The sequence below is a fragment of the Biomphalaria glabrata genome, chromosome 14 (genome assembly GCF_947242115.1).
Source record: "Biomphalaria glabrata chromosome 14, xgBioGlab47.1, whole genome shotgun sequence".
NCBI classification, from domain to species: Eukaryota; Metazoa; Mollusca; class Gastropoda; family Planorbidae; genus Biomphalaria; species Biomphalaria glabrata.
This window is the reverse complement of record NC_074724.1, coordinates 20918307-20932069: the sequence shown is the minus strand read 5'-3', so window position 1 is coordinate 20932069 and position 13763 is coordinate 20918307. Positions and strand designations below refer to the sequence as shown.

The following is a 13763-nucleotide window of genomic DNA, read 5'->3' as shown; positions in this document are numbered from 1 at the left end:
CTGGTAATCAGTTAACAATTAAACTCCAATGATTTAAGTGACTTAATGCCATTTTTCTAGTTTTTAGAAATTGAAGTAAGATATATAAAAAGATTGAAAAATGACTGACAGCACCATGGACAGCTGCCATGGTAAACCAGTTGCTAGTAGTCTTGTACTTCTATATTTGATAACTAGGAATGAATGAAATAAATCAATGATAATTTGATGTATACCGGTAGTAGGTTATATCTTGATTTGATGATATAGTAGGCATATAGCAGTCTGATTAAAAAAAACACCTTTAAAATCATTATTTTATGATGATTATAATAAAAACATGTAAGTAATAACATACAGTAATTGCCTACAGATTTAGGCAATGTTTAGGCCTAAATAATTTAGGCAGTGGTGGATAAAGTGATCATTATAAATGACAAGTTTGTACTGATCTTGACCCAAAGACAAGTTGTAGTAGTAGGCTTCATAGCATTACCTAATTGTAAAAGGCGAAGTTAGATCTCATTTCTAGACCAAGCTTTTGATGAGACAACTGTTTTAGGTTGGCTACTAACTATGGCAGATATCTAAAGTTGACAGAAAAAATGTTGAATGATCCTGTAATAGCTTCCAATATACATTGAAGGTGCCAAATTATACCAATAATCCAGTTATCTATAGCCATCAGAGGTTCCAATTATCCTATAGTGGTTGATAATAGCCATTGGAGGTTGCCACTACTTTAAGTTTGTTCTTTGTTAATCAGTAAGCTCTTCTTTTGAATGTGTTTCAAATTCTGTGGGAAACAATAACTCATTGTGACATTATCTCATTAAATGTAACAATAAGGGCTCAATTTTATTTTCCTCTACTATTGAGCAATGGATCTTTCTCTGTAGTGCTATTAAAAAGGTCATCTGTATAAGGGAGCTTTTTAACAGAGATGAAGCCAAGTAATGTGAACACAGCCTCAAATCTAGGCTTTTCTTACTTAAAGTTGCGCCTTGAAATATATTTAGTTAATATATGTTCATTATATGTTCTAGAAAAACTCTAATCCAGTTGTAAATGTTTCTATAAAAAAGACCCCTTTATATATTAGCCAGATACTGATTCATGCACTTGTACTGCTACAAAGTCTACAAAGCTGCTGTTATATGCTTTCTTTTTTTTTTAACCATTCTATAGTGTTTTAAATAAAGCAATAAAAATGCTATTCTTTTTATTGATTATCCTTTTATTATTAAAATGGCACATTATTTTTTACTACTGAAAACTAAAACACTTACATTATTTTGTATGAGATGTCTCATTCCTCTAGCAATCTGTAAAGCAAAAGCAAAGAGATCACTGGAACTAATTTCCATGTCTTCATCTATAGCAGAAAACCTGCTGTAGACATCACTCACTGAAAATTGACTTAAACCACTGCTTTTACGGGACAATGGTTTATGTCTGCCCATTTGACCAGAAAGTGAAATTGTGTCAGCAGTTATATAAGCAGCACGATTTGGTGATACTTTTGGTTTCTCACTAGAGGTACTTTTTAAAACTGAGGTTGGGCAACTGTTAAAAAAAAGAGAATATTTTAATCACCACATATTTTAGGTTATATAAATATATATATTTATTCTATAATTTATATGAACTAAACCCATAGGTATTTGTTATGTGTAAACAATATTATTTTAATTCATTATTACTAGTGATTTTTGTTGTATTGAATTGAGTGAAACCCTTGCCATTCCAGCTTCATCTAACAAATAACAGCTGATACTTTATCACCAAATAATTAATGCTGGTGCATAAATCTTTAATTTTCATATTATAAAATATTTTTACCCTGAAGTACATATAAATGGTAAGTTTTACCATATCCAATTTCACTGATCGATCAATATTACATTCTCTAAATATATATTTAAAATATCTTATACATGACTATATATTGCCTTTTCCTTAGTACAAATGACAACCAAAACATCCAAATAATAATTATTAGTTTTCTATGCATCTGAAAATGTTCTTAAAATGTTTTCATATTATTTTCTATGACACTAGGCAGTTAGGGAAATAGCTATAGGTGGCCTCATTTTCAATTTTTACCTTAATTTACTCTATGAGTGAGAGAAAATAGAAGCAGTCTAGGAATGCAAATTTAAACTTATTCCATGTTCATCTTGGAGAAACCACTTCTCTTAATTTTGGGCCTTGGGATCATGAGACAGTTTAAGTAAAATTTATTTATTAGGCTCAATGTTATCCAAAGGGATAAAATCATAGTTTAAAAGTCAAATCTACCAAACATACCTTTTAGTGACTCTCAGGACAAGATGACTGTTGTCTGCTGATTGACTTGTTATTTTTTTAAATTCTTTAGATGAATTTTCTAAATTCAAGCTATCTAATATACTTCTATTTAGAACACACTTTTCTTTGAAACAATGGGTTGATGAAAGACAGTTTGGTTTATGGTAAAGTGTTTCTTGAGTTTCTTCACAAATCTGACACTCCTGACTACACATTGTGTTTGGTTTAAGTGATTTAGGTATTTGTGAAGAAGTGGATGAATCCTTAACAGAATTTAACTGAATACTGTATAATTGTTCAGGCATTTGATGTGTAAGTGAATCAGCACCAATTTGAAGCGTTTCATTCAATGAGCAAGCCTTAATTACTTTTGAATGTTTATTAGTAAAATAATTAAAGTTTTGATGCCTTGACTCCATTAAGTCTGAACAAGTATTAATAGTTTCAGTTGGATTAAATTCACTATGATCAGTGGACATATGATTATCTTTAACAAAAGCAGAGTTTCTATAGCCTGTTGATGGTCGTTTAGAAAGTAATAAGCTGTTACTAAGCATGGGATCACTGACTTCAGCATCAGGGACAGAAGCTCTTTTCTGTCTGAGAAATGTCTGTAGGTCACCACCATTGATGTATTCCATTATAAGCATTACTGGGTCTGCAAATAGTGAAAGTAATAGTTACTTTTACATAGTAAATAGATTTTATAAAATGACAAAATAGATTTGAAGTGACTATGGATAATCTCACAGAAATGAGATGAATGCCTGGCCATTAGCTATGGTCGGAATGATGTCTCTTCTCCATACAGCTAATGTGTCTAAAAGAACAGCAAGTGCTAACACAGTTTGGGATCAGCAGTGTTGGAGGCAATGCCAGGTTGTAACACTGTGGGCTACAAGCTGCTTAAGGGTTACGGGCTCCTGATTTTTTCTCAGAGTTGTATCCTAAAGCCTTTACCATGTTTAGGTATAGCTACAGACATCAAAGGTTTGAATTAAGAGTTTTCCTTCTTTTAAGAGGATAGCCAGCATAGGCTAATGAGTCCCTCCAGCCCAAAGCTAAATGATTGAGGCCCTAGTTTATTAATTGCCTTTGCCCCTTTTCCTTTCAGTGATAACAGTTTCACTGTACCCAATATTCTGAGCCACATGTGAAGGCCAGGAATTTGACTGGTTGTCAGAGGATATCCTTACAAAAGTTAGGCATATCTTTTATATATATATATTTATATTTATATATATTTTATTTGTCAATTGCAAATAGTAAAAACTGACCATTTATTGAACAACATCCCAAGTAATTGACCACATTCAAATGGCGGGGTATATGAGAAACAAGACTCAGTTCTCTAAGAAACTCCAGTTTATCTGAACTGGTTGCATTTTCTGAAAAGAAAAAATGATTGATCTTGTTGAAACATTTTTTGTGAATACATGGAAACATGTGATAAAATACAAATGAAAATATAGAAAAAAAATTTATGTAAAATCATTTATAAATATTAACTTAGAACAGCAGCTAACAGTAAAATGTAAAGTTTTTTGGCCTTTAAATAATTTTTTTTGTGTTGATTTGAAAGGTCTGTCAATACTTTGTAATTACAATTGTTGATTCACAGATATTTTGTTATGAAATGTTTCATCTAAAACTTCTGCTTCTGCATTCTTACTCCATATATTATAACTCTACAACAAATTATACAAGACTAGTTTACTCTTAACTTATGGGGTATTTCGAATCAGCTAAGGGTGATCAAAAAGAATTTGAAAAAATGTTTTATCCATTTTGTTGCATATCTCATCTGTCCATTGACTTTCATTGTAGGGATGCTGTGACAGTTCCCATAACCAAATCCCTCCACTTTTCACAGTCAGTGGCTGTTCTTAGCAAGATATTAAGATAGACATAGTTAGACTTAGATCCTCTAATGCCATTCAGCGCATTGGGCGGTAAGCTGTCTACACAAAGATCTAATGCTGACAATGTCTGAACCCTCTTCCCACCTTGTGTCCACTGTTCAGAGGTCCTCCATGAAAGTTATACAAGGGCATCCCTGTTTGAAGTTTCCTTGCATTGGCCTCCATGTCATCACAACTCTTGGTATGCATAATTCATTTTGTTGAAGAACATGTCCAGCAAACCTTACCTCTGTCCCAACCTCATAAAGTGGTTCGGCATAAGATTTCCTCATTTGACACCCATCTCTATAACTGACTCCTAAAATCTGTCTTAGCCATTTTTTTTGAGCCACATTAAATCTTTTCTTCATTTTGGCTGATGACTTACATGTCTTGCATATGTTGCTATTGTGGTGACGATTCTTATAAGTAAGTGTATTTTTGTCCCAAGTTCAATAGCTTGGCTTGTCCAAATAGGCAGCAGCCTTTGGAAAAGAGATAGGTAAGTTTGGTTGATTTGACTTTTATGTTATCCAGCCAACTTTTTTTTGAATGACCCTTTCTTCATGCTCCCTCCACCTTGAAGAATGAATTTTGATAGTGAGTCATGTCTTCCTATATGATCAAACCAGCTCAGCTTTGTCTTTTCACAGTGTTGAGGAGTTCTTCCATTTTGTAAGCCAGGTAATAGATATAGTAGTTTCCCTTTCACACCTTGGAATCTCTAGGACAGAAGATGTTAAAGTTATCTGTTTCTTTGGCCAATGGTTAACAAGCAGGGTGTCAAGTGGCCAGCACAATGACCAACCATCTTTACTTTCTCCAACTAAAGTTAGGTATCCATTAGAGTTGGATGGATGCAGGGGCACCCTAAAATATATATACATAGAACAATGGTGTATAGCAAAAGATTTTCTACAAGAGTATTACCAGGCAGAAAAAAAATAATTTTGAAATCGGGTGTATAGGTAAGCTATATATCACAGAACAGATGTATAAATTAGGTATAGTTAAGTTACCTCTACACATTTTCACAGCTACCAATTCCCACTTTCCTGTACCAATAATGTTCAATGCTTCAGCTCTACATACACGACCAAATTCACCTTCTCCAATTACATCTAGTAATTTTAATCTTTCTCTGGGAAAATTGCCTCCTTTGATCCCACTGTCTTGCTTATTCTCAATACCTAAGCTCTTCAAAACAAACAAAATATTGAAACAAAAATATTTCAGAATTTTGTTTTATAGTGTGAACAAAGAACTATTTATTAATTTGAATTTCAAGTTACATAATAACAAAAATTATGAAATAAGTCATAAGACAACTGTTACCTTTATATAAGAGTCAGAGAGTGACATTTTTAACATGAAGAGTGATCTTGTCCTTTTTGCTTTCTCATGCACCATTGATATAAAACTGTCACGATGCTGCAATAACAAACACATGAAACAAGGTTCAAATATTATCAAACTGGATATAAATCAACAAGCAACTTTTGACTAGTAGGCATAATTTAACCAGCCATATGAGATAACAAGAAGGCTTAATTAAAAGAAAATTTATCAACATATAAGTCATACAAGTTATCAAACCATAAACATTATATATAATAAGAAATATAAAGCTAAACTTAACTGTTTAATCTGTAGGTCCTAAATATACCTTTTTGTGTTTCCTCCTCCTGTAGCACCAATAGATTAGCAAGAGCACTAAAACTACACATACTACTGAACCAGCACCAAGACCAATACCTTGTCCAACTCTTGCTTGCAGAGTTTCATAATCAACAGCTAGTTCAGAAAATGGAATCTTAGGTTGTTGTTTTTTTTTAGATGCTTTTTAATTTTCTTTAGACTAATTAATATTTCTAGTTACATTATTTCTATTCAAGATTTAAAAAAAAAAATTACCTAATATGTTTAAGACCCTTGGTCAATTATATTATACTGCCTCTCATAGTAGGCCTATACATTCTTTAGTATACATTGATTATATCATAAACAAATTGATTAGTAAATTGGCAAAAGAAATTATACATTTTATTTTTTTTAATGAAAAAAAAATATTTTTTAAAATTTTGCAAAACGTTTTAACATTTAACATCTTTGTTACTTCTCTTAAAGGACATATAAACAACTTAGTCATAAATTAAAAATCTCAAACTATGTGAAAATTGTTAAATTTCTTGTTTTAATTGAACATTTAATTATCAACTTTTTTTTAATAGGGTTTGCAATGTATATTTATGACTCACAATAATTTGTAAGCACTGTAGGGTGAGAAATATTTAGTGTCTCTTGAATATACTTTTTAAAAGAAAGCAAGCTATCTGTTTACATGTTTATTAAATGAGTTGCATTGTTTAACTTATACTACTAGTTTGGCTTTAAAAATTATATTACATGTGATGTAAAGTAATTTAAAGATATGGGATTATTCTTTTTGGACTTATTAATTAATGCATTTGTTTTTCAAACTGGTTATTTTGTACAAAGATGCACACAAATAATTCTTGCAACAGAAGATGTACACTATCAGCATAACTTCACAGAGACCTATAGCAAAATATTATTTTTCAGATTTAATCTTATCTTATCTTATACAAATATGATGATTGTGATTAGTATAATGCTTTAAACAAATTTACTGCTCTAAATTTAGTCTATGTTCATATTAACAACACACTAAAGATAATAAAACAGGCATAAGTAATATAATACATGTAATGAAATGCTTCAGCTTGTATACAAAACATGCTGGAAAATACTAAATAAAATATATTCACCATCACAAGACTTGCCATCGGATGATAAACTTCTTCCATCAGGACAAGAACATATGTAGCTGCCATTTAAATTTAAACATCCATAATCACAAATTGCTGTTTTAAGCTTGCATTCATCAATATCTAGAGTTAATAAAAAACAACATAATAAGCATAATAAACTGCCACTAAGAACAAAGTATTCAGTTGTTACTTAAGAACAAACATTTCTTCTGTGTGGGATTAATAGAAAAATTTATTTTGTTATTGCATTCTGTAAATGAAAGAACTAAGAAACAATAAATCATGACTGATTTTAAAAGCTACTTACCAATACATGATAGTCCATTACTTGATGGGACGTATCCAGCAAAACAATGATCTAGAGAAATAAATATTAGTCTTTTGTAAACATTAAAGAAGCAAAATGTATTCTAAAATATGTGATTGATGCCTGGATGTTTTCATAGTAAAAAAAAAAACAATAAATATTTTGAATTGCTGTTTCCTTATCAAAATGCCTCTAAACTTGATGGTAAAAATAAATGCAAATGTTCTTTTCTTTAGTATAAAGTAATACAGATGGCCTTGAAATAAAAAAGAAAATTTAAAATGAATCAAACGTATTTAATTAAATAATGACAGTAGTAGGATGGCTGCCTGGTCGATCGGTTTGCACGCTGGACTGTCGTTCAGATTCATCGATGGTCCCGGGTTCAAACCCTACCCGCTCCCATCCCCCGTCGTCCTGCGGGAGGTTTGGACTAGGAAGTAAACTATCTTCAACTCTGAAGGAACATCCGAAACATATAAAACAATATGTTCTGATATACTATTGCTCATGGACTTCTTTTAGTTTACATACAAGTACATACCAAATACAAAGTCTCTGTATATCCACTAAAACACTTACCTAGTTCTATTATGTCTCTAGAGAAACCAAACTGATTTTCAGCACTGCATTCATAGAAACCAAAATCAGAGTAAGTCACATTAAGTAGAAACAACTTGGTTACATATTTTCCATTGACAGAATCCAAAGTTAGCAACTCTGATTTTCTAATAAAAGAAATGTTTGACAAAATGTATAGTGGCTTATTATCTGCATTATCTTTATTGAAGTCTAAAAACTAATACACTGTTCATTCTGATAAGTCATATTCTAAAAAATCAAAGAATTTTTTTTCTCCAGCTCTAAAAATTCTTCAAGAAAACTATATAAAGTTGTACAATTTCTAGATTTCAATAGCTAAACCTTTGTTATGTTTTTTAAAAAGAAAGGTAGTTTTAAATTTATTCCTTACTTTTGATAATCCAAGACATCAAACAATTTCCGTGGGCTTGAATTATTTGAAAATCTCCATTTATAGTCAGGTGGTGCCAAAGCAGATACTTGACATGTAAGTATAGCTGTGGACTCCAGTGATGTAAAGTAGCGATGAATGAAGGAAATTACTTCTGGTGTACCTGAACTTGTAATTGTTATTGACAGATCATTAGTGATATTCTTACAAAAAATAATGTTACAAAAGGTTATATGTAAAGAGAAACTCTTCTTACAAAAATGATTAAATGTATGAGCTGTTAGCAAAATGTGATGTACAAAGTGAAAGATTCTCACCTGAAACATCAATTTTAACAGAAGCTGTATAATTTACACTACCAACAGTCATGATGCACATCAATTGACCACGCCAAGAATAAATAGGACGTCCTAAAGTCAAAATACTCTCAGCTAAAATAATACCTGTAATCAATGAGAAGAAATTTGCTGAACTTTTTATATAAAATTTGTGTTGGCATATTCTTTAAAAATGCCCACAATTTTTACAAATTAAAATCATTTCATTTACTATATATAGATTTATTCAATTACATTGACTTTTAATTTTTACTGCAGATGCTGAAATGACTTTAAAATATTGAACAGACATACCTTCTGTGTTGTTGAATATAGATTTGACATCAACTCCTAAAGACTCATTCAAAGCTATTACATGTAATTCTGAGCCAACCTTTAATTGCCAAATAAATGACAAATCTTGCTGCAAAGTAATAAAAAACAAAATATTGAACCTACAACATGATATTAAAAAAATAAATAAATGAGGAATATACAATTTGTGTAAACTATCTAAACATGCGTTCATTGCTTTCATGAGTTAATTATTATTTAATATGCTAATTTAATAATACCTTTCAAAAATTTAAGCTTAAATGATTTTTTTTTACCTGTAATGATGACCCATTTGCTCAAAGGTGTAAATGTAAATCTGATTACTTCTAAGTATTCAACCATACCTTCTTTGTTGTTGGAGATAAATTTACACCAGTACATTCTATATTTTTTCTCTCCCCTGTCTTCAACACAATAGTTTGGTTGACAGCATCTTCAATGTGTACAAAAGTTCCCACTGCAAAGAGAAAAAAACCCACTAAAAGTCAGAAAAATAGTTTATGACTACTATAAGGTATTTTGACAAATTTCAACAAACATTTCTAAGTCTTGATTTATTTAATGCTTTTTACCATTACAAAGAAGAAATGTCACCAACTTAAAGAACTGATAAAAATCTTTTTATGTTCACTTTTAACAAAATTATTGAAAAGAACAAACTTGTATAACTGCTTTGAAATGTATAACAATGATTGTTGAATTCATGTGTTTGTATTTTGTATCTTCATTTGTGAAGTGAAGTTTTTTGTGAAGTTCCAGAAGTGCAAAAACAAATAGTCTTGTCTTCTGGAATAATAACACTTTTATGTTAATTATTCCTAAATCATAATTCTATAAAAGGAACGTAATAAAAATGTCTTTTGATATTTGAAGAGCAGTTATTTAAAAAAGATTAGTTGTAGCTGTCATCACATTTGTAATGAGCAGAAAGAAAGTCACAATGTACTGATAGTGTGAAGTAAAATTTGTACATACCACTGACAATCAATTCAATAGTATCACTTCCTAATTCATTGGTTACTTCACAACTGTATGTACCAGCATGAGCAGATGTCACTTTTAAAATAACTATACTGGTTATCCACAGGAACTGACCCTCTTCAATTGGAACACTGTGATAAAAATACAAAAAACATTATAATATAAACTAATAGATAGTCTTGCAGTTTTTATATTTCAAATAAGAAATATATCTATAATAAAAGTGAAAAGTCTTAGAGAGCTGTATTTAATTAGCAAAATGAAAAGGTTGCAACTTATATAAAGTTAATTTTAAATATATATCAATAGTTTTTTTTAATAAATATCAGAAAACGTTCTTATTAACACTTCTCACTAATAACTGAGCTAAACAACTAATAGAGTTGAGCTAAACAACTATTACAGTTGAGCTAAACAACTAATAGAGTTAAGCTAAACAAATATTACTATTAGAGTTGAGCCTGACAATGTTTACAGAGGAAGTAAACACTAAAAAAAACTAGACAATTCTTACAGATGACAGCTAAACAATTTTTTAAGATAAAAAAAATAAGATGGTAAAAAACAAGATACAAGAAAAACTCTATAGATTGAATGAGCTTGATATAAACCTGAGATGCATTATGTTAGAAAGATTATGATCTCCATGACTGTATATCAAAACTTTACATTCTCAAAGAATGCACAGTTAAACTTCTGAGTAAAACAATGTCACTGAATTCACACTCACACACTGAAATGGACATAAGTCTCAAAGATACAATGCTGCAGGGATACATATATGCCAAAATGGAAATGTGCATTCCCAAACCTGAACATGTGTATTTTGAAGGGCAAATGTATATTTCCCTAAATATAAACAAATATACTCAGGAAAGACTAAAATCATTCAAGCACCTAACGTACATGAAATGCAGCAATCCTAAAGTTAACACAGCATAAAGTTTTATAAGATATTTTGTATATTTGTCAAAATATTTACATTTGTCATAGACTTTTCTAGTAAATGTTAGAATGATGCCATTTATGTCACTTGACAATGATTTTATGATCATAATGCCTATAGTGTATTCCACATTCCATAATAGCGGCAACAGAAAATGTATTCAAGAGAATGGGAATTTTTGTTACAAGTGAAATTAGACTTCAACCAGATTAAATGGTTTGCTTAGCTGGATTAGTGACATCTAATTCTATAAAGTAGTTTTGTCTATATGCAATTTCTTTACAAGACACTGAAAATATTTTATCAGATTTTGAAAGAATTAAAAAAAATTCTTTTTACAGACCATTCTTTGCAGAGTTAGCAATGAAAGATTTCGCATCACTAATAACAAAATTTTTAACAATGTTTTTGAGGCAGATAATCCTCATTAGTCATTGAAGATTTAATAAGAATAGTCCATAACCAGGCATTGATGCACTGATCTATATATACGATTAGCAAGAACCGTTGTTGTTTTTTTTATTATTTAATTTTTTTTTTACTTTTTTTTTTTACTTTAGAGGGGAAATGTGTATTTCAGATGATAAATCATCCTTGCGTATTTTTGTGTCCCTTTGCTTACAAAATACGCAAGATGTGTACTTGTTACACCTTTCCTTTTATCATTTACTAGACAAATAACTTATGCACTATCTCATCTGCCATTCTTATAACATTTAAAGTACACATAACAAATATGGCTTGTCCATCAGAATTATTTCCCGCTAGGTATTTCTGAAAAGAAATTCTAATATTTTACTTTTACATAACTTTTAGTCTCATTCCCTAAACTTTGATAATCATCAAGCTAAGATTCAAGTCTCAAATTACATTTGAAAATCTTGTGTAAAATTTCCATCAGGCAGAGTCCACTTGAGGCTGGAATATTTAGGAAATGATGCAAACACTATATCTAGCCTAGCTGGAACTTGAAGCTGAAGATTTCTGACCAACTCCCTTCTTACTATCAATGGAGGAGCTGAGGAAATAAAACATAATAGTTGTTTGTTTTTTTATTTCAGGTCTGAATTTTACATCGAAAGGGAAGAATTATAACAATAACACCGAGAAAAGTTGTTTAAACTTAAAAACTTTTCCAATTTCAATGATGACTAGTTATCAACACCTTTTGATTTTTTGTCTCTATTATCTTACTACATTAAGTCTATTGTCATAATTTTTTGTATAATTTCTTCTTCAAACTCATTCAAACCCTTGCTACTGGCCTCTACACAATCGATGCATAGCAATGATATTGTTGTAACTTAACTGTATGCTGGTTAGTGTAGCCCTGTGTATGATCAGTCTGACACAAGTGACACAGGCCTGTGTGCTTATAAAGTACTAAAGGACTGATGTAAACAATCCCAATGTAGATCAACAGTCTTATGGTTATCTTACTATGGACTGTGTGTTGTTTTGACAGGATTGGGTCAAGGCAGCCTGACACAGGAGCGGACCAGGAGAGTTAAGGTAGAGAATGAGATTCAAGTACAAGTTGTGTATAGCTGTTATATTCAGACATTGACTACTGCTAAATATTGATTGTTTATTTTTCATTATTTATTACACTCATTAAAGTGTCTCATTAATTTGGAGCCCAAGTTGTCAGGTTCTTGAATTATTGAATTATTAATTATTATTGTTCTGTCAAAGGTTTATAGAGAATCATAACAATATATTAAATTACTTCCTAAAATATAGTTAATAAATCTTCAAGATAATAAAGAAAATGGATCTAGATCTCCATAATGTTTACTTGGTGTGATCTACTTTGAATGTACAAACACAAAGAGCTAAAACAGTTTTACCTTTAACTCTGAACAAAACAATGTTTCCATTGACTATGCCCAGGTCACTTTGGACAAAACTACATTGATAGTTGCCAAAGTCATTCACAGTTACATTGTTTAAAGTGAAATTGGCTTCATAGAAAGGATTTTCAGAAATGATTGTGCCAACTACTCTATCGCTCTCATACCTGTCCAGAGAAAACAATTTACAATAAATTTCAATACAAAAACACATTTAAGAATCACTGGATAATTGATTTTATATTGTGAAATAAATGAATCCATTCATATTTCTTGTTTTTTTTGTACTTTATTATTATTATAAATTTTCCTAAAGTTAGTTAGCAGAATTTCACAGAGAAGGAGAATTAAGATTTAGTTACTGTCAACAAGTACCTTATGTAACCAGATCAATAATCAATCAATTTTTACTTTACCCAAAATGATTGTCAGCTATCTCGAGTAGCTAGATGGAGTTTCTGGATATTCTAGGTTAGAATAACAATTTCAGCACTACCTCCATGATTTAAACTCAAGACACTTGTTTTGGCAATCCTTTACTACTTCTTAGTTACCAAGCCCATATTCGAATATGGCATATTTTGGCCATGAGCAAGACATTTAATAGGAATGGAAAGTTGTAAAAATGAATTATGAAAGCTACAGATTTTTCAATGACCTTTGAATTCCCTTTTCTTCAGCAATAGGTAAAGTGGCAATATCAACTGGAGCTTGATGACTGTTTTCTCCTGGTATTAGGTGAATTAAATGTATACTTGGTTTCTGTAGTGAAAAAGAAAAAAAAATATATATTCATAACTATATTATATATCAACAGTTAGATACAGAAAAAAAAAGTGTAAAGGATTGGTGAATTGAGAGAATTGTGAGTCACTATGGTGAAGGATGTATATTCCGTCTTCCAGGGATTTAAATGGAAGGCTCTTTAACCTGGCACGTCTTAAAGCCAAAACGAAAAGGCGTCGTATCTTGATAAGGGAGCTGCTGTTTGCCTATGAAGCGGCACTCGTATCTCACTCAAAAGGAGGTCTACAGAAGCTAGTGAACGCCTTAGCAGCTGCTTGTCAA

At 30.9% G+C, this 13763-nt stretch overlaps 1 protein-coding gene across 8 annotated transcripts in view; it reads right to left on the bottom strand.

Moving 5' to 3' along the window:
- The window catches only part of LOC106050562 (uncharacterized), a 40377-nt gene that overhangs the window by 6115 nt on the left and 20499 nt on the right, over nucleotides 1-13763 (bottom strand). For all 8 annotated transcript variants that reach the window (XM_056010046.1, XM_013205534.2, XM_013205537.2 and 5 more), the window contains exons 4-20: nucleotides 13354-13457; nucleotides 12693-12862; nucleotides 11713-11860; nucleotides 9891-10027; nucleotides 9260-9372; nucleotides 8895-9003; nucleotides 8580-8705; nucleotides 8263-8425; nucleotides 7872-8017; nucleotides 7290-7340; nucleotides 6980-7102; nucleotides 5857-5984; nucleotides 5526-5621; nucleotides 5210-5387; nucleotides 3567-3677; nucleotides 2290-2947; nucleotides 1269-1545 (exon numbers count right to left, since the gene is read on the bottom strand). In XM_056010046.1, the coding sequence (XP_055866021.1) occupies nucleotides 1269-1545; nucleotides 2290-2947; nucleotides 3567-3677; nucleotides 5210-5387; nucleotides 5526-5621; nucleotides 5857-5984; nucleotides 6980-7102; nucleotides 7290-7340; nucleotides 7872-8017; nucleotides 8263-8425; nucleotides 8580-8705; nucleotides 8895-9003; nucleotides 9260-9372; nucleotides 9891-10027; nucleotides 11713-11860; nucleotides 12693-12862; nucleotides 13354-13457 (2838 nt within the window). The remainder of the gene's footprint in view (nucleotides 1-1268; nucleotides 1546-2289; nucleotides 2948-3566; nucleotides 3678-5209; nucleotides 5388-5525; nucleotides 5622-5856; nucleotides 5985-6979; nucleotides 7103-7289; nucleotides 7341-7871; nucleotides 8018-8262; nucleotides 8426-8579; nucleotides 8706-8894; nucleotides 9004-9259; nucleotides 9373-9890; nucleotides 10028-11712; nucleotides 11861-12692; nucleotides 12863-13353; nucleotides 13458-13763) is intronic.